The 21,461-nt window shown below is 34.9% G+C and overlaps 2 protein-coding genes across 3 annotated transcripts in view; both read left to right on the top strand.

Annotated features, from left to right (window-relative positions):
• The window catches only part of LOC123533121 (dynein axonemal heavy chain 10-like), a 72,920-nt gene extending 66,707 nt beyond the window's left edge, over positions 1-6,213 (top strand). The window contains exons 61-63 of one of the 2 annotated variants that reach the window (XM_053519270.1): positions 847-897; positions 4,064-4,209; positions 4,663-6,213. In XM_053519270.1, coding sequence (XP_053375245.1) covers positions 847-897; positions 4,064-4,209; positions 4,663-4,809 — 344 coding nt within the window. In that variant the 3' untranslated portion in view covers positions 4,810-6,213. The remainder of the gene's footprint in view (positions 1-846; positions 898-4,063; positions 4,210-4,662) is intronic. The other variant, XM_053519271.1, reaches the window with a different exon arrangement.
• Positions 6,214-13,105: 6,892 nt separating this feature from the next.
• On the top strand, positions 13,106-19,826 carry LOC123533120 (uncharacterized). Its single transcript, XM_053518824.1, has 6 exons — positions 13,106-13,256; positions 13,478-13,652; positions 17,054-17,116; positions 17,266-17,403; positions 19,055-19,150; positions 19,630-19,826. Exons 1-6 carry the CDS (start codon positions 13,191-13,193, stop codon positions 19,809-19,811), a joined length of 720 nt encoding a protein of 239 aa, XP_053374799.1. The 5' UTR covers positions 13,106-13,190; the 3' UTR covers positions 19,812-19,826.
• Positions 19,827-21,461: the final 1,635 nt, after the last annotated feature.

Genomic DNA, 21,461 nt, shown 5'->3' with positions numbered 1-21,461 from the left:
GGTTTTACCAACATTTAGTGTAAACATTTCAAATAATGTTCGGTATTGCAAGGGATAGGCCTGTGTCTGGTTTTATGACATGAATTTAAAATGTTGCCCAGCTAAAGAGAATTTCTGTCAAAATTTCAACAAGCCCTGTGATCTGAGACCTCATCTCAGTTGAGGTAGCTTTACATAGACAGGCTGGAGGGGTGAGAATTCAACCTCACTGAGTAGGTCAGTGAAGATGAAAGTTTAACCTTTAGCCAGCTGGCAGCAAGTGGTTCTGCCTTTGCGACCAGTGCAGACCAAGAACAGCCTGCACGTCCGTAAAAGCTGATTATGGTCTGCACTGTTCACTATTCAGTCAGTAAGTTTTCAGTGAACACCCCTTCGAGTAATAATTGATACTATCCTAATTGAATGATGGACCAGTTCATTTTAAAAATATAGCATGTTAAAGGTTAAGGAGAGTGTTTCTCCCTTGTTTCACTTAAAGCAGTTGTCCTTAGAGAATACTGTTTTTTGGTAATATTTGTTTGATACTCAGAGATATCAAATATGGTCTTTAAACTTACCCAGGTCAACCTGCTTGTGTCACAAAAAAGGAAACAAGATTGGTCTTTCCTTTTCCCTCTTCATTAAAACAAAGTTATTACAACCTGTAAAACCAAAACCAAACAATACTGAACTGCCTTTCTCTGTTTAAAACAAAACAAGATTGACATGCCCTTTATTTGTTTAAAACCAGTATCAAGAGTGGCCTGCCCTTTTTCTCTTTGCAAACATGTTAGTCTTAATAGAACCAGACCAGAGTGACCTACCCTTGCCTACTGTAACAAGAAACTAACATATGATCATTTTTAGGCCTGGGTAACATCATGTCAGGTGATACTAGTAGCTTTGCCAACATGAAAGGTACAGTACACGGCATACTGCACGTAACCAACATGGTAGAATTCTGCATATGTGTATAGCATTATACCTGCATAAATGTTTACTCAGTGATTGATAATGAAGCAGAGTTTTAGCAGAGTGCAACAACAGATAGTTTTATTCAGATGTGGAGTGTGTAAAGGGTTTTAAAACTAAAATTGTTTTGTGTAGTAAATTTCTTACAAAATATTTTGACATAATCAAAGTACCAGTTATCATAAATGCTCAATATACAGGTCATATATCAAACAGTTTAAATTAATGAAATGTCAATTTATTTTCTGGTTACAAATTATAATTTAATCCTGAAAGTTCAAATTAAATGTCATTTTGAAATATTAGAATGATAAAAATATGCTTATAACTTAAAGAACCGTTACTGCAGATAAAAGGCTATAATACATGGTCAAATTTATTTGAGTTTTCGGCAGTTCAAATCATCGGAAAAATATCCATTATAAAGGCAATTTGGTTTTCTAATTATCTGAGTTAAAGTGTATGAAGTTCAAGTGTATATATATTTCTATAACTGGGTGGTCAAAGTGTGATGTACGTACAGTATCGAAATAAAATCAGAGCAGATTTTAAAAGCATAGTTTTAAAACCCTTACACAGTATTCAGATACAGAAAAATCAGATGTCAGCAGAATAAGGGATTGTGACATCGCTTAGACTATATATATCTTCCCTATGTTGCTACTTGTATCAGGCATTAGCTTTTCTTACCCTGTTTATGTAATAATGAAAAAAGTGCAAAATAAAAAAATGATGTCGGATCTTTGATCTGTTTATGGTGAATTGACAACTAGTCTAGTTTTTTTTTGTCACACAGCACTGGTGTTGGCAAGATACCAACAGATTACTAAACCACATATTTTGCAGTTTTTCAGTGGTGCATTTACTTATAATTGATAGCACTGTTTTGAACGGTTAAACATATGGGCTTTAAATATGTAAGGAATAATTTTCTGTTCCATTACACACCTACCTTCGTTTTGTGTCATTGTGCAAAGAAGAGCATGCATGTTTGTGCTTCATATGTGGTGTTTCCTCTCCTTTCTTCTAATATAAAGGTTTGTCTGCCGGCTTAGCTCAGTACGGAGATCGCAGATCTATAGATTGCGGGATCGTTTGTTTCATCCCCAGGCAATGCATATGTTCCCTGTGACAGTTGATAGAAGACATTGTGTCTGAAATCATGTGTCCTCCACCTCTGATTCATGTGGGGAAGTTTGCAGTTACTTGTGGAGAATAGGTTTGTACTGGTACAAAATCCAGGAACACTGGTTAGGCAACTTGTCTTCTGTTAACAATACTGAAATACTGTTGAAAAATGGTGCAATTCCCAAAACAAACAAACAAAGAAGTAAAAATAATGATTGAAATGTTTGTATTTTCGGGTCATATGTATTCTGATAAAAATGCTATATAAGATAGACAGTTGCATACCAAGTATATAATACATTGGGATTTGGAATTGTAAATTTTAATTTGATAGAATTTTAGGTCTAGAATTTAGAAGATTTTATATCTACTTTTATACCTGATATATATATGCATTCTGTATGATTATAGCCTAGAGAAGATATTATTAGATAGCTAGTTACAATACATTTGATTTTCAACAGAATATGTTGATAGTTGGTACACAGCACATTTTTAGCTCGACTTTTCGAAGAATAAGTAGAGCTATCCTACTCACCACGGCGTCGGCGTCACACCTTGGTTAAGTTTTTCGTACCAGTCCACATTTTGACAAAGTCTTTTGAAATAAAGCTTTGAAACTTTCAACACTTGTTTACCATCATCATGGCCAGTTATAGGCAAGAGCACATAACTCCATCAAGGACTTTGGCTGAATTATGGCCCCTTTTGACTTAGAAATCATGGTTAAGTTTTTCGTACCAGTCCACATTTTGACAAAGTCTTTTAAGATAAAGCTTTGAAACTTTCAACACTTGTTTACAATCACCTTGGCCAGTTATAGACAAGAGTACATAACTCCATCAGGGATTTTGGCTGAATTATGGCCCCTTTTGACTTAGAAATCTTGGTTAAGTTTTTCGTACCAGTTCATATTTAGACAAAGTCTTTTGAGATAAAGCTTTGAAACTTTCAACACTTGTTTACCATCACCATGTCCAGTTATAGGCAAGAGCACATAACTCCATCAAGGATTTTGGCTGAATTATGGCCCTTTTTGACTTAGAAATCTGGGTTAATATTCCGTACCAGTTCATATTTTGACAAAGTCTTTTGAGATAAAGCTTTGAAACTTTCAACACCTGTTTACCATCACCATGTCCAGTTATAGGCAAGAGTACATAACTCCATCAAGGATTTTGGCTGAATTATGGCCCCTTTTGACTTAGAAATCTTGGTTAATTTTTTCGTACCAGTTCATATTTTTTGTAAAGTGTTTGACATATGGCTTTGAAACTTTTATCACTTGTTTAGTATAATAGTCTCTATCTGTAGGAAAGAGAACATAACTCTGTAATCTATTTTGGCTGAATTATGACCCTTTTTGGACTTTGAAATTGGTTCTGTTTTCATACAAGTCCATGTTTTGTCAAAACTATTTGACATAAACTTTTAAACTTTGAACACTTGTTTATCATTATGTTTCCCATCTTTAGGCAAGAGTACATAACTATTTTGACTGAATTATGGCCCTTTTTGGACTGAAATTGGCTCATACATTGCCATTTAGTGAAAGACTTATCGAAATCAAAGTAATACAGAAACATTGTTTGTCTAATCTATTTATTTCTTTTGTCTGAATATCCGTGGAAATATTTTGACCCCATTCTTCAATCAATGCTTCGAATAGTCGAGCGCGCTGTCATCAGACAGCTCTTGTTTGGAAGAGGTGTACAGAAAAATGCTGTTTTGAAATAAGCACTTTTTATGGGTATTGTTGGCTAATGATACATTCACATATACTTTGCATCATATAAAAGCCTTAAGCTATAAGTATTTTATGCTTAAATCTTATTAGAATATAGCAGTAACAATATTTATGAACAAATCTGTTTTGACAACATGTGAACATTGTTTAGTTCAAAACACTTGAGTTTATTTCTGTAAGTAGTAAGCTGCAGGTATACATGTACATGTACAATTGTGTCATTTGTTTAAATTCCAGGTTGCTTTGTACATGGTCTGTATCTAGAGGGTGCCGGCTGGGATCGAGATGAGATGTGCCTCGTTAAACAAAAGCCCAAACAGTTGATACAAGAGTTACCCATCCTGAAGATTATACCCATAGAAGCCCACAGGCTTAAACTGCAGGTATGGCTCTGTACATACTGGTCTAGTGTTGCAACCGTCACAGTATAGGACTTGATTATGTAAAAAGTGGAGAATATGTGTTGGTGTCTGGGTAGCTTAGTCTGTAGAGTATTAAAACAATTGCCCAAGGCTCCGGGTTCAAGTCGAGGTTTAGCTGCACATTATTCTCACCCTGTGTCACATGTATACTTTATAATTTTGCTTTTATTTGGCCTTATTAAATTTGTCTAAATCAAATCTTACAAGTGGCTATAAACATGTATATATATATGTGTATACATAATAATACATTGGTAATTGATACAAGCTGTTACTTGTTTCTTATGTTTTAAATTTTATAGTAGACACTACTTACAGTAAATGAAAGGTTGGTTTAATTCAGTTTATGATAGATGTGTATACTTTATTTTGTGTGAAGTTTTGTATGTTTAATAAATTTATTTCTGTTTACAGAATACATTTCGTACTCCAGTGTATGTTACATCACAGAGACGTAATGCTATGGGAGTTGGTCTGGTATTTGAGGCTGACCTGGCCACAACAGAGCACATCAGTCACTGGGTACTACAGGGTGTCTGTCTCACACTCAATACAGACTAGATCTACAGTTCAAATAAAGAATGACAATTTCAGAAACTGTTCAGTCTAAAACGTTATATTGTGCATTAAAGTGAATGGGAATTGTGAAAAACATTCTGTGACCGGTTTTATCCACACTTCACTATTTTGTATTGCTTATAGACGCATTTTCTTTAATACATTCGTCTGGTTTAGAGCTCAAAATATCTTCAAGAGTAACATATTGGTTGTTAAAGTATTGTTTTGATATAACAAAATGAATTTTCATAAGAGTTATATGTGATATTTGGTTTGTTCTTTTCTATGTTCCATACCGTAATATATTCCTTAAAGGTCCTATTTACTGCTTATCCTTTGATTATAGATCTCCATAAGTCTGTGATACTTTAAAATGCTATTTATTAAATATTTATGGTTTTGAAATAATTTGTTTACATACAGTATCTATTTTTGCCAAAATGTTGGATATGAAATTTTATGATATCTAGAATTCATTGCATTTTGTTGTGGGCTTTATTTTGTAACAGTTAAAAAAAAAACATTTTTATTGTGTTAAAGCCCTCTATGCTTCAGTGGTATCTCTGTATGATTTTTTTTTTATGTGTACTTTAATAAATTTTGTAAATGAGTGCAACATTTCGTCCATAGTTTTGAGATTGTTTAGAAACTTTATTTTAAATAAATAAAATTTATTGTTTACTTGAAAAAGGGGCAAAATATGAATGATTGCATCAAAGTATTATGATATGTTTGTTTAAAAGAATTAATGCTGTTTAAAAGTTAAAATTTATTCTATTATAATTCTGAAATGTGATATCCACGTTTCGTCCATACAAAGTTGTAAGATGATCTGAAATATGATGTCCACATTCTGTCTTTACAAAGTTCTACAATAATGCTGAAATGTGATATCCACATTCTGTCCATTTAATGTTATACAGTAACAGTAATTCTGAACTGTGATATCCACATTCTGTCCATACAAAGTTCTACAATAATTGTGAACTTGATATCCACATTCTGTCCATACAAAGTTCTACAATAATTCTGAACTGTGATATCCACATTCTGTCCATACAAAGTTATGAAATAATTTTGAATTATGATATCCACATTCTGTATTTACAAAAGTTCTACAATAATGCCACATTCCGTCCATGCAAAGTATTTATTTTGTAACAAAATTTTCTGTACTTGTGATAATTATTTGTTTTGAAATGTTGTTTTAATTAGCACAGGTATGTCAGTTTTGTTTATTATATACATTGATGAATAAAATTAAGTAACAATGTTTAATCACTTTACCGTGTATCAGTATTGATAAAGTTATTATTTTCTGTTTTAAGGAATAAATTCTCAATTCCGTCTAAATTGTTTTGTTCAAGTTGTCTTAATGTGAAAGAATAAAAAATAGAAACATCAGAATGTCAGTGTTCTCTTTTCTCTGTATGTCATTACTATCCTTTGCCAAAAACCAGTCTAATAATTAGGTACATTTGGAAGCATAGCAGTTTGATAGCGGGCCCTGTTTGGTTGAATCTCTTCGTATTGGTAAGACAATAATATATAGATTCACTGAAAAGACTGTGTTCCCAAAATACCACTGTTGCATATCGGCATTATCAAGATTTATGTTGCTACTTCCATCAAATACTGAGCTGAAATAAAAACGCCGTTTGCAAATCCACGGTGGGGAAACCAAGAATGCAACGTCACCAAAAAGCAGCGCAAATGAGCTGGCCACACACAAATTTACGTCGATTCAGGTAAGAAAAGTCTTGTAACTTTTTTATTACTGCAGCTTTCGACTCGAGATAAAGATCACCGTACCCGGCCTGGAGTATACTATTCTGCGGAAGTGTTCCATGTTGTACGTATAGCTTGGTTTTTGCTCGAAAACGCAAACAGTTGGCAAAGAGGGTACGAGCTGTACCACACTTTTGTCTAGGAAAGTGAGTTTTGGCCGTATTTTCGTGAAATGAGGACAGTTTTGACGCTCATTTAATATCAGTGACGAGCATAATAGTCAACCATTGTTTTATTTTGCTATGTACAAGGATATCTGACGATATTTTATCAAAACAAACAACATTATTAAAATGAGAACATCCACACTGACGACTTTGTTGGAGAACATCCACACTCTTAATTACCATTATTGCAGTTATGCTTCCTAAAAGCTATGTCTTAGGCAGTCAAACTACGTTGTTCAACAACAAATGTCGTCTATGCATACAATCAGCAGTTCTAACCATTTACCGCGAGGCTATAGACCAGTTAATATAGATCTGCCAAATCATATAGCAATGGCTGAGCACATGTTAGGCTAACATTAATCTCTGTGTATATGTTGGCATAAGAACACGGTGTTCAGATTGATTGCATCTTAGGAAAAACATTATTTTAAGATAACAAGACACATTTGCATAAAAGTCCTGCAAACAAAGTTTAAAAGCAAATAGAGGATTGAAAAAGTTATTGTATTGTTATTTTGTTTATAACTATATCCACCCCAAAGTGCATAAAACACGGATAGTTAGTACCTTAACTAAATATTATAACTGTAAGATATTTTAAATCTTATTTCAGCAAATGGAAGTCTCTTTCAAAAACTAAATATAATCCAACCTTATACATAAAAAAGGCATTATCACTTAAGGTGATTATGCACATTTGATAAACCGGCAGAAAGGCATACAATGTATTATCATTACGTAGACTAAAGCCTGGGTTCTGCATACGGAACCGAAATTCATTTATTGAATGGCAATCCCATGACAACAACATTATATTTCTAAAGATAAAACGTGAATACAGTGAATAGTTTGTAAAAGGATCAACGATATTGCACAATACATTTTAGTGAATAAACAAAAAATGGCAAAAAGAAAACATAAAAAATGTATGTAATGCAACTTATTATGTGATTTAAAACAATTCTATCTGTCTTTCCTCTCCTTATTTGTAGAGCAGAACATATTTTTTTATTTACAATTTCGTCGAAAATGTTGATCCGATTTATTGATAAGGGAGGTTACTCTGTAAGTCAAGTTTTCTATTTCTATTCTTAGCATGACCTACTTACCGATCTCATTTTCTACAAGTCAAATGTAGAGATGGTACCTAACCAAATAAATCAAAGGGGGACAACTCTTAATTGATCAATAAACTGAAGCCAAATTTAAACATTGATCAAAAGTGAAAGAAAATCAGATAGGTCCTTTTTCAAACAACTTACCAGGCAGACAAAATATGACCTACAGTTGTTTAAATCACTTTGTATTAAATATACAATATGCACGCTTTTCTCATGATTTACACTGACAGTTATTTTGTAAGTTGTAGTGAGGCCCTGACAGAAAGTTTAGTAATGCATGAAGATTATATAGAATAATGCATACATTCCTTTGAAGAAAATTAACGACATGAAGAAACGTTTTGATCTTTTAGCCAAAGTTGTTTATTTATTGTTCTCAATTGTGAAACATTTATTTACACAACATTTATATATCAAAATGTAAAATGTATATATCCAACAATAGGAAATAACAAAAAAAGTTAAATTGGTAACAAATATTATTACAATGTTTTAAGGTAGTGGTTGTAATTACTACATGTTAAGGTAGCTGACAGGTAATGACTCTATGTAATGTATTTTAAGCAATTCTCAATTTAAACATTCTCTGGAGGGAACAAGCACGATCATTTGCTTTCCTTGAAAAACGAATAAATGCTTAAAAAGCATAATGGAGATTACTCTATTTGATTTCGTTACAGGTCAACTACCCTAAACAAACTAAAGGGTGTTTTATTTATTGTTGAAAACGAAGTAATCGGTTGATTTCAGCTATCAACATTAATTTAAAACTTATACTGTTTACACAACTTGAAAAATGTTTTTTGTTGGGGCCTCTCATTTACAAATATATTAATAATTATCACCTGAATTGAGTGCATTCATGAGTGGAAAATATTGATGGTAAAATGGTGTAGGGGTTTGTTTACAATATAAAACCTTTAATAACTTCTTTAAGGTACATTTTTGGTATGGTTTTGGTAAGCTTATAATAAAGAGCATGTAATTCTCTTTCACTCATAATTTTTTCAAGTGTTTTAGACTCTTGGCTAGTCTTGGAATTTGACTTTATTAAAAGACAAAAGGAAGTTCAATATGGGCTCTTTCAAAATGTTGAAAGTAGAGTAAACTTACCTTATACTCTATTGAATTTATTTAGCTGTGGGAGCTTTTGATATAGACTATAATTGGGGAAGTCCTAAAATCTTTGAAAGACGTTCAATACAAGAGTTGTCCATTTTGCTTCAGATATTTTGAGAAAGTCATTTTTTAGATATCAAATATTTCTATTTTTGACATGGAGAAGAGGAAAACCATAAACATACTTAGAAAATTGGTGCACTTAGCTATCATTTCACCTTGAAAAAAACCTATAAAGATGAATTTGAATTTTTTATTTTAGGTACCATCTCTATCAAATGGTTTATCGCGGCCAGAAATTTGTACAAACCGGACAGAAGTTGCGAAATTGTCATTTGTGCAGGAAAGAAGCGTTTACCGTAATGTCCAGTACTGGACAGGTATAGTGACCATGCACGGACACAGCCAATTTTCTCAGAGGGGGGTGGGGGCGATCCCCTTGCCCCCCCCCCCCCCCCCCCCGGACATTTTGAAATTTAGCAGTTCATTTTTTGCATTATGGGACAGTTTTATGGACTAACCTGTTAAATTTGGGAAAATGATAAAATCAAGCTTTCTTGAAGGTAAAATTCTTAGTTTCTTTTAGATGAATAATATGAATTATGTCGGGGTCGTATGTAGCAGCAGCCGCATATACTTTACATGCAGTCCTAATGTTGCCTTTTTCGAAAAACATTTTCTTTCCTTCTTGTCTTCTTTCCTTTTTTAAAGATTTTCCAGAGGGGGTCCGGACCCCCGGTACCCCCACTCTAGATCCGCGCATGGTGACATATCATGCTTTCTGTTTATGCAGGTAAACTTGTGTTTGGTTAAATTTCAACAGAGCACAATTGTCTGAACAGTGTACAAACTCATTACCGTTTTTTTTCGGGCAAGGGTGGAAAAAAAAGTGGTAAACAATGAAAGCAGTAACAGTTTATTAAAAAAAAAAAAAACAATGAGACAAACATTTCCAACATCTTTGGACGGGTCAAAAATCCCATGTTAACCATACGATAAAGCCCGAAACGCGTGAAAATGTTCCGAATGTAAATCGGGTGAAATAGACGCTCGTATAGTTAGATTATGCGTCTAGATTGATTAAACTGGGCGAGTCTACTTACTTATTACTTGAGGATGAAAAAAACGTGTTTTTTAAATGTTGCTCTTAAACAAGGGTGGCGGTTGAATTACTAAAAGTACAACAACAGATAATTCACAACAAATCGTACGGTATGTTTTTATAATCGGTAGAAGCTAGTCGTATTTACGCTTATGAGACCTGTTTCACCCATAATGTAAAGAATTCACAGGTCCATCATGAAATATTTTCCCCAGCGTGCAAATACTTGTCCTATTCAATATGATCGGCCGCGATCAATAAATAGAACACACCGCAGATATACCACAACGCGTGAATCGCCTGGACAAGGGAGCGTTCGTGTATTTTACAATAATCTTGAACATTAAACACAATTATGGAAAATTACAATTTGCCTGCATAAAAATTCCTTGGAAAGAAAAACGTATTTACAAAGTAAATAAAGGAATCAATAAGCATAGATATGTTGAAATGGACGAAGGAAATGCCTCTGTTAACTTATCTTTAACCTTTTTGTCTTATTTTCTTTGTTGATAGGTACAGTGATGTAATTTCAGAATGTTTCAGAATGCGCACACTTTTGCAAATTCCTATTTCTATTTTTTTTTTTTTTTTTGCTTATGTGTCATATAGATCTACTCATAGTTTACAGATATAGACTGTCAACTAAGGTGTGCAATAGGCTAAAGAGCATTTGGCTGAATTTGTCAGTGTCAAGTTAATACTTCTTTAAATGTGGTTAGATCGAAATATCAAAAGCCATGGGACCATAACTTATCAAAGCATCAGTGACTTTGATCTTATATGACTAGTCAGTTGCTCTGGTTTTATTATATCTTGTTACTTGCTCCTTTTTTTCTTTTTCTTTTTTTAATTTAATAGATAGTTTTTGTATTTGTCCATTTTTGAACAAAAAAAAAAATCATTGAAATATTTTCTACACTTTGGCAGTGGGTTATTATGCTTGCTAAATTTCTTGTAATATTAGATTTGAATCTAGACACTGACATACGACTAGTAACGCCAAGTCCATTCCTGACAAAAAAAAATTAAAAAAACAAAAAAAAAAACATTTTCATTGAAATATTTTCTACACTTTGGCAGTGGTTTCTAAATTTCTTGTAATATTAGATTTGAACTAGACACTGACATACTCCTAGTAACATTACAGTTCAACAAGGACTTCAAGTTTATCGTTCGTCCGAAAAAAAAAATGAATTCTATGATATTCAAAAGTATATAAGAAAGATTCATGCTTTGTGAATAGGGGCAATATAGAGATTATTTATGTTATATCATTCTTTTCTTGGACAAAATTTTTGGTTGTTTTTGGCAACGGAAACAGTAAATTGCTGTGTATAATCTGCATTCTGAAATCTATAATGTAGGTGACTAAGGTCCATAAAACTTCATCAGTAAATAGAAACACTCATTACATTACATGATAATAAAAATAATGGTTTCTGTGAACCACAACTTTTCACAGGAGGTGACCTTAGTTAGTGAAATAATTACTTTAATTTTGTATGTATAGGGACCACCTACTCGCAATGTTATATTCTTCATGTTTATAACATAATTGTTTTATGTGCTAGTCAGACTAATAAAGTAATGATTAGGTGATTTCTCATATTGCAATAAATGTACTTCAGACACAACACTTGGCGGCGTCTTTGATGCTTGCATCAATGAATTTCCTTGTATCTTTTATGTAACTGTACAAAAGTTTACATTTCCTGGTGTATATACAGTCTGGCGTGGGTATTCCGAATCTGTCTAAAGCTGATGGCAATAAATACCCCTGACAAAAACAAAACAGTAGGTTATAACATTTAACGTTTTTTAAGCGAAAAACGATATAAGGGTGTCTTATATTGATTCAGTACAGGAAAATACGGAGCTGCTCCATCTTGTATATATGGAAATAAAGACCAAACTGTAAATATATGAATCTATAAAATGGGTATATTTGTATCAAATAAATATCCTTAAATATGGGATATACCGAATCAACATACTTTTTTTCTGTTCTATTCTTGAACTTGTACCAGCATTTAGTTTGGACCATTTTACATGCTACTTTGTACAATAGGTTAGTGTACGTGTTTTCTTTGACGTCGCAATACTTTATATCTACTTCAGAGCAAAGCTGTGCTATAACTGGAGCGTGTAGTATATATGAGATATAAGAGCAAGTGAAATGGCATGGTAAACCAAGTTTATTTTTTTTTCAATTGGCCATAAGCACACATTGGCATTTACATCAAATTACAAATTACTCCCGCTTAGCTCTGTAGGTAGAGCGTCGGTCTACGGATCGCGGAGTCGTGAGTTCGATCCTCGGGCTGGGCGTATGTTCTCCGTGACTATTTGATAAACGACATTGTGTCTGAAATCATTAGTCCTCCACCTCTGATTCATGTGGGGAAGTTGGCAGTTACTTGCGGAGAACAGGTTTGTACTGGTACAGAATCCAGGAACACTGGTTAGGTTAACTGTCCGCCGTTACATGACTGAAATACTGTTGAAAAATGGCGTTAAACCCAAAACAAACAAACAAACAAATTACTCTGTTGTAGAGTATCATTCACGCGTTTCAAAGCAAATTTTGTCTCGAAACATTAAGAGCATTGTATTGACAAAGGATCCAGCGAATACATTTAGTCTGTTAGCTTGTGGTATATGATGCCCTCCAAAACAGAAAAGTATTGTTATTGCATGTGAACTGCACTTTAGTATGACGATTTCTGGGTAATTTCTTCAATGCCCACATGTTTAATTACCTTTTCATGGTTGCTATCAGAAGTATAGTTCGCTCAGCTTTTCTTCTATTTTTCTAGTTTGTGTAACTTTTAGCTTTACTGTAATAAAAATGTATTTCGATTGCTTGAAATGTAATTTTCTTAGTCTAATATACGGACACAGATAAATTCTACAATCGATATTCGAAATTTGTATATTTTCGGACTTTATCATTACTGTATGTCTATTTAGTTGACGTCATGACGTCAAGAAAACAATTGACGCCGCTCATTAGTTACGACATATCGTCCAGACTAGGCTGACAACGCTGAATTATTCGAAACTTTTCACCATGAACTAAAAATGGAGAAGGAAAGTACCGGTTGTTTTGCGTGGATTGTGAGTTTAAAGCAATCATGCAATGAACGGGTAAGTCAAATGTGCGATTAGAATAGAGCATTATAATAAGAAGGGAATAGGGCCTACTCATTGAATGCTATAGTGACGCTACTGAAAAGAGATTTGATATATCATTTTTAAAATGTCTCTTTACAATGTCGAGTAACACTATAAAGGCTTTAATTCTATTTGTCAATTCCATTCACATTTTGTTTAAAAAATCCACATCCACACAATTTGGTTATTTGCAGTGGGCAAGATTCAGAAATCGGCTCCGCAGACGATTTTATGCTCGTAGAGGTCAAACCGTAGACCCATCAACAATTGTAAACGAGACTGGTACCAGGGACATGGTTATTACTAAAACTCCTTACAAGAAAAACAAAGTACTACCGGAAGTCTTGGCTACTCCAAGAGCAAACGAAGGTTTGTTGCTTTATTTACATTAATTTTAAATGGTAGGGTGACTTCGGCCAAGAAAGTCCACTATTTCTAGGGGTAACCAGGACCCAGTTTTTAACAAGACATGTTATATACCAAATTTTTCGTAAAAGCTTGTAGATTCTGAAAGTGTCGGCATAAATTGGCAAAAATGGTGGCGAGCTGAGAAATCCAAGGCGGCCGCCATAAAATGAAAAAAAGTGCTTTTGTAAAAAATAAGATTTTCTTCATTCACTTTTGATGAAATAAACTGCTGGCATGCACTGTGTTGTAGAATTTTTGCAACACACCTTTCATGAATTGTAAAACATTTAAATTGTTACATCTAAAGGTAAAAAAATATGTCAAAGGTCAAATTCCTGCTAAAATACAAATTTTATCAATTCCTTATATCACTAAATTGTAGTTTAGAAAATTAGAACTTATAAATCTTTTTGAAAGAATTCAAAGAATGGCACATAAAGATTATCTGATACAAAAAATGACAATTATTGATGTTTTACAGTAAAACTGTGGTGTAAAGGTACTCATACTAATGTGACTTTATATGCGCATTACAGGCAGGTAAACAGAAAAGTACTTGACTAAGTTGATACATATTGATGCATGTGTCTAATTTTCTTCCTCAAGTTATGCAGGTATAAAAAAAAACATTTTGTGGTCGGTTTCTAGTTCTATTTTATGTTTTGTATTCCCCTAAGGATAGGGATTTTTTTATCCATTATGAGGTCAGATCATCAGAATAGCTACATATTTGGTTCATTTAGGGTAATTGTTTTAACTTCTGTATATAACATTAGAACATTTATTTATATTTGTTATCATGGACACGGATAATGTCGTATTATCCATAGCCAGGTTTTCAATGCTATTCAATTATTGTGTGCATATTGCCTCAAGCAAAGATTTGCATACAAAAATAGAGTATATTTTTGCATAACTTGAAATATATGCACCTTGATAGAACATTATAAAACGTTTTTAAAACGTTTCGACGATGTCACTGAAATAATTAAAAGTCTAGTAAATCAGTTTTACAGGAGCTGAAAAAATAATCATCGTCATACTTTCCAAAAAACTATATAATCATATTCGGTTTTAAATGTCAAAACTGAAAACAAATTGACACGATTACCCTGATTAATCGTAAGAAAGATGCCATATATAAACTATTTCTTCAAACCCCTTGTTTAATAGTTGACTGATAACCTATCCCAAAAGGGGATATGGTAGGTTGACAAAAATGTCGCCCCTTTTTCGTTAGAGAAAGGGGCATCGATCCTGTGATGCGTGTATGTGGTCGCACGGTCACATTTTTTTTTACAACGGTGTCCCTTTTTAGTGTGGTGAGAAATGTTCAGTGGGAAGGACTCTAAGTGTGCTGGGGTTACAATTTCTCAATGATCATTGCTAATGATCATTATGGAGTGATCACAGCTCTGAGTACTTTTCACAGAACATTGATCATCTAGTTGTGTTCACGGACTGTGAATACTCCTTACTGGTTAATGTTCACAGTACTGTACTGTGAATATTTCTCACTGGGAAGTGTTCACGGTACTGTGAGTTCTGCTCACTGAATAGTGTTCACGGCACTGTGAGTACTGCTCACTGAGTAGTGTTCATGACACTGTGAGTACTCCTCACTGAGTAGTGTTCACATTACCGTGAGTACTGCTCACTAAGTAGTGTTCACGGTACCGTGAGTACTGCTCACTGAGTTATGATCACATTACCGTGATTACTGCTCACTCAGTAGTACTCACGGTACTGTGAGCACTGCTCACTGAGTAGTGTTTACGGTACCGTGAGTACTGCTCACTGAGTAGTGTTCACGGTACCGTGAGTACTGCTCAATGAGTAGTGTTCACATTACCGTGAGTACTGCTCATTGAGTAGTATTCACGGTACTGTGAGTACTGCTCACTGAATAGTGTTCACGGTACCGTGAGTACTGCTCACTGAGAAGCGTTCATCACACTGTCAGTACTGCTCACTGAGTAGTGTTCACATTACCGTGAGTAGTGCTCACTGAGTAGTATTCACGGTACTTTGAATACGGCTCACTAAGTAGCATTCACGGTACCGTGAGAACTGCTCACTTAAGGACATGTTTTTGCAATAAATACTTTTCAAATCTAAACATTGTCCTGAAATCCTATGCTAAATATATACTTTTATCTATCCGATATTTGAGTTTTATGATTATTTGACCTTTTGACCTTTAATCTGCATAATAATTTTAGGCAATTTATGTTAAAAAGATACTCATAAAATCTGACATATCGTAGTTAATATTAACAGAAAATAATTAAAATTTATATGAAAATGTAAACATGATGGTGTATTTAAACATTGTACTAGCCATCATTACTTTTATGGCGGCCATCTTGGACGCCATCTTGGATTTTTCAGATCGCCACCATTTATGCCAATTTATGCCAGCAGCCTGATAAACTTCAGACCTTTACAAACATTTTGACATATAACTTGCCTTGTTAAAAACTGGGTACGGGTTAAACTTTTTGAATGGCCTAATTGTTGCCCTACCAAAAGGGTCTTGCCTCAATATGTATGTTGTTGTTCGGAATTCAGAAAAATATACGTACCTTCTTTGTTTTTAATTGTCATGATGTTAAAGTAAGTACTGAATTGATTTATGCATTCAATGCATTACTTCTTGATCGAAAAAACTTGTTTAATTAGTCAATAAAAATATATATACTGCATTAACCGTGCAGTAAATTTGATATAAAACCCAAGGAATATAGTTGAACTTTACACTGTATTCAAACAGTACCAACATCATTCAGTCCGTCACCGTCACATGTACACTTTCTTGTTCTCATACAATTCAGCTAAAATTTGGTAAACATCAATTGAAAGTGGACATTTACCTATTGCCGGGACTTTGCAGAATGATTTATTTTTCTTGTGTTATGACTTTTTTTACTCTAAATTATATCAACTACATCGTACATCTGTAGTTATGTACATTGTTTACTCAACTCCTCAATGGAATACATCACCAACATGAAGTGGGCATGCGCATAATATCCAGACTTCCATATTTGATATTTTTTTAGTTTTGTCTATTTTTGTAGTTTGAGTATTACAGCTACATTTGATTATGTGTATTTAAGTCCACCTACAGTGTCAATCTAATTCAAATGAAACTTAATATACATCATCAACAATAACTGGACATGCGCTTATTGTCGAAACTTCATGTCAGTAGATATTATTACACCACTGTTTTTAGTTTTAATTCCGATAAATATGTTTTGCTGTGTCAATAATATTATTCAATCAATCATTGACAGGTATCATGTGTTGTACAGTCTTTTATCTTTGATAGTCAAAACATATACCTATTTCGTCTACAGAATGTCCAATGGATGCTGAAAGTGCACAAGCTACAGGAATTCATGAGAACTTTGAAAAACTAGGTAACTGTTTCATAAAATTATTTTTAAGCCTATTCGAAAATTTTGCTTAAGACAATTTTGTTAAGAAAAAATATGCAATGTAACGCTAATGCTCAATATCCTGGAAACCAAGCAGACATTTATTTAGATCTAAATGCTGTTATTTGCAGTCGGAGATTACGTGTCTCGTATCATATCAAATGCTGCAGACACCTTGTTGACGGAGAGACAAGCGTCGCTAGGCAACAAAAATGTCATCCTGGAAAATACTGCAGACGACATTTCTTTGTCTCCAAGCATCATCAGCCGTAAGTGTAACTTTTCATAATACCGCTAACGATCGTAATACATTTCAACTTGTTTTATTCAACATCAAATGGTACAAAATGGAGGTGTCGGTTCTTGCAAGGTCATATAGAAATGTATTGTCAACTCTGCTTCCTTGTCTTTTAAATGCTTGTATGCCTCGGTCACAAATCACCCGGCCGCCGGCCGATGCGTCCGATATCTAGGCATCGGACGGACTGTACACGTCGGAGCCGGTCGCCGTCCGATGAGTGACACTGTTGTTTGCACAAAAGGGCGCCGGCCGGGCATCTGCCGATGATCGGCCGGCAATCGGACAGTTCGGGAAAACTTTTGGGTGGAGCATCGGGTTATTAATCGGACGGCGGCCGGCCGATTATCGGCCGGCTATCGCCCGGGTATCGTCCGAGCGCCGCAAGGATGCCGGAAAATTTAAATGAATCGTACGTTGTCCGGACGGCAATCTGGCGGGCATCGGCCGGGCGCCGGCCGGACTCCGCGAGGTAACTGTTACCCGCCGTCTGGAAAATGGTATATAAATAATATATAAATCCCACAGTCTTTCATTCGCAGACAGAAAATTACCAGTGATCGATTCATGAACCGGCAGCAGAGAATAGCGAGGCTGAGGGAGAGGCTAGCAATAGCTAGACACCGCCTCAACATTGCGGTAGCTGCTTTGGTAGCAGAAATGGAAATTGAAGCCCGACAGCGACGTCAAAGGCGATGGTGGGTTAAGCCTTGGATTCAGCGACGACCCCTCTATGGGCAGTACGAGACGCTGATGCAGGAGCTGCGTCTGGAGCACCATGGCGATTTCAAGGCTTATTTGCGTATGGAGCCAGACATGTTTCAAGAGCTATGTGCAAAAGTCGGGCCTCGCATTCAAATCAGTCAAGATGCATGGCGGAACCTACCTACCCACATGATCCGCAAAGCGCTGATCGGAGTCCTTCGGTCTCACGGCGGACACCTGACGGGCACCGTCCGGCGTCCGCCAGTCATCGGGCGGAGGCCGTCCGGCGATCGGACGGTCGCCGGCCAATTTAAATGTCACTTAGCCATACCTTGATTTTTCCCGGCGCATGTACAATGACCCAAATGTCGGGCGATCACCGGGCGATCTCCGTGCGATGATCGTCCGATCTTCATCCGATCTCAACTCGATTCCTTCCCGGACCCGACGTCGGGTAAAATTTTAAGTGAGAGTTAAAATTTGTCCGACCGCCGCCCGATGCTCTAAAATGGCCCGATGTCCGTGCGATCATTGGCCGGCCGCTGGTCCGATGAGCGAAAAAATACGTCGGCCGATCATCGGGCGGCGGTCGGATTGGATTTGTGACCGAGGTATAATTTTACAGGATGCTAAAAAAAAAAAATAGTATATATTCATCAGCTAAAAAGCAAATATGGCCTAGTATTTTTTAAAGATACCGGTACCTCTTTCATGAAACTGTTAAATGACTATTGTTGTTATAACGTTTAATCCCATCAAAATCTGACACATGCCAGAAGCCTCTATTTTCTAATATTGACATAAAATAGTAAGGTTGCATTAACCCAAGTGGCGTAATATATAGACGTTTAAAGTTCAAATATTAAAAGGATAGTCTCTGACAATGTATTTGGTAACAAATACGTCTTTTGTTATAGAAATCGCTGACACTGCAGTATCTGAAAGCCTTTCGAACATTCTGGAATCAAACTTGAACCAGTCCGCCATTCACAACACTATCAAAGAATTTATGGGTAAGTTATTGAATGGTAAAGCATTATAACTGTTTTTTGTTTAATATAAATTTTATCAGAATTTACCCACTTAACATAGTTCTCTTACCTACCCTTCTCTGTTATTATACTAAGATTATCTTGTAAAGATAAAGTTAAAAAAAAGACAAACCTGAATTGTGCTCTGAGCAACTTTCACATTATCTAGACCATGAAATCCTTATTACTGGAACTTTCTAAAAATAACAACATCTCTTATGACTGATTTGAGATGTGTGTAGAAAGAAAAGGGGTTTTCACAAAACAAATCAGTGTCCATATAAAAAAGGAAAGAAATGTTATTAAAATATGTTTTGATATCAACAGACTTTGTAGGTCGTATAAAGGAGTTGTGATTTTTTTTCCAACCAAAACCTTACTCCCTAGAAATTTTGACATACAAATTATCACTTTTGCATTTTCAAATTATTTTTAACCGTATGAACGAATCTTGTTTCCAGTGCAGAAGTCTTTGGAGCTGTTAGCGGAGAAGTTGGTCACGGTCAATCTTCTGTCAGGTTATAAGGTAAGTTTATTTTTATTATCATGTTCACATTTACAAACAAAAGGAAACAAGAACACTAACTCAAGTCGCAATTTACTTTTTACTGAATGTGGTTCGTACTCAAACTCTGATCGATAAGTTTAAGCTTTAACTTGCTGCTCAGACTGAATGTGATTATTAATATTCAATAAATTACGTTACATGTAACATATGTGACACTTTTCAATTGTAGTGAATATATACGGACTTCTTTTTTTTATTTCAGTGCTGAAATGGAGACTGCAGAAGAATTTTCTTTACTAATATATTGAAGTTGATTTGTTTTCAATATTTTGATTTCATTTTTATTGAATTAATGTTTAAAAAATATTTTCATGAGGTTCTGAATTTTATTACTTATAATAAAGTTCATGACAACTTCAAAACTGTTGTCTTTGTTTTTCAAGTGTATAGATATCGGTCCTTTTTCTTTGTGAAACTCGTTCTATTTACGAAATAACAATTAACCACAAGCCGATCGATGAACAAAGCCCGTGCTAAGGAATTACAATGCCTATCTTCACTGATTGTAACGCCCATCACTAGTAACTGTTATGCCCAAATCTAGTAAATGTAGTGCACATCCATAGTTACTGCAATGTCTATCCTTAGTTGTTGTATTAATGCCTATCCTTAGTATTGCCCATCCCAAGTGATTGTAACGTGCATTGTTAGTAATTGTAATTTCCACTTCTTGTAGTGTAATGCCCGTCTCTAGTGATTGTAATGCTCTTCCTTATCAATTGTAATTGCCACCTTTAATAGCTGTAATGCCCGCATTTAGTAATTGAAATGGACATCTTTATTAATTATTATCCCATCCCTAGTAATTTTAATGTCAATCCTATATATAATGCTACAATAATGCAATTCGTAGAAAGTAAATTTCAAGGTCTGGTTCTCAGACTGGACCTGCATGCAGCCATTGCCTTCACCAGTCAGGCAGCTCACTTTATAAATTGGCTTTTGTTCTAATTTCAAGTTGTCTTAGGCAGTCAGATTGTATCGCTCCATTGGATGACTGCTTTAACAGTTTGAATATAGAATTGTTCATCTATATATCTAGATTGTTAAGTGGTTTACAACACGTTGATTGACTCAAATGCAAAGTGCTGGAAACCTTTGTAAAGAATGAACCGATACCTTTCCAAAACCATACCACTTTAGAAAGGCGCTCAGTTGTTGAAATCACAATGGATCGATTTTGCGTATATACACATTTTCGTCTAAAACATGTTACATTTGCAGCAATTTTCATACGCAGCAAGCTTTGCAATTGCGCTCCAACATTTCAGAGTAAGAAATTATCTATCTAGTTCAACAAAACAAAATATGAGAAATGTCCTTGCTACAACGCTTTAAAGAATTATATTTTCGCCAACATTGTTCCTGTAAGAACATGGGGCTTTTGTCCTTGATTTAAGTACAGGAGCTCCCTCATGATTGGGATGTTCTCGTTCAGGCATCACTTCGTTCTTGACACCAAAATAAATATGAAGCAAAGATAAATATAATAAAAAGCCAAATATAACAGCTTTTGTGTGCCTTCTAGCTAAAATTGCACACTTGGTTTCATGATGGCCCTCGGGCAATTATGACACTAGGTATGCCATTCTGGCAAGAAGGCACAACCAAGCCGTATACTAACCTCTTTACATTTAAAATATGTATTTTGGTTTGTTGAATGAAAGAAAACATTCTTCCATATTTTTGTGATTTTTGTCAATTGGTAGAGGTAAAACAAATGAA

This window comes from Mercenaria mercenaria, chromosome 12, assembly GCF_021730395.1.
Source record: "Mercenaria mercenaria strain notata chromosome 12, MADL_Memer_1, whole genome shotgun sequence".
In the NCBI taxonomy this organism is placed as follows: Eukaryota; Metazoa; Mollusca; class Bivalvia; order Venerida; family Veneridae; genus Mercenaria; species Mercenaria mercenaria.
Note: the sequence above shows the minus strand (reverse complement) of the source record. Positions and strands in the feature narration are given on the sequence as shown.

Coding starts and splice junctions, on each gene's coding strand:
- LOC123533120 (XM_053518824.1), top strand. CDS start 13,191: ATGGAGAAGGAAAGTACCGGTTGTTTTGCGTGGATTGTGAGTTTAAAG. Junction 13,257..13,477: donor AGCAATCATGCAATGAACGG/GTAAGTCAAATG, acceptor GGTTATTTGCAG/TGGGCAAGATTCAGAAATCG. Junction 17,404..19,054: donor GTCTCCAAGCATCATCAGCC/GTAAGTGTAACT, acceptor CTTTTGTTATAG/AAATCGCTGACACTGCAGTA.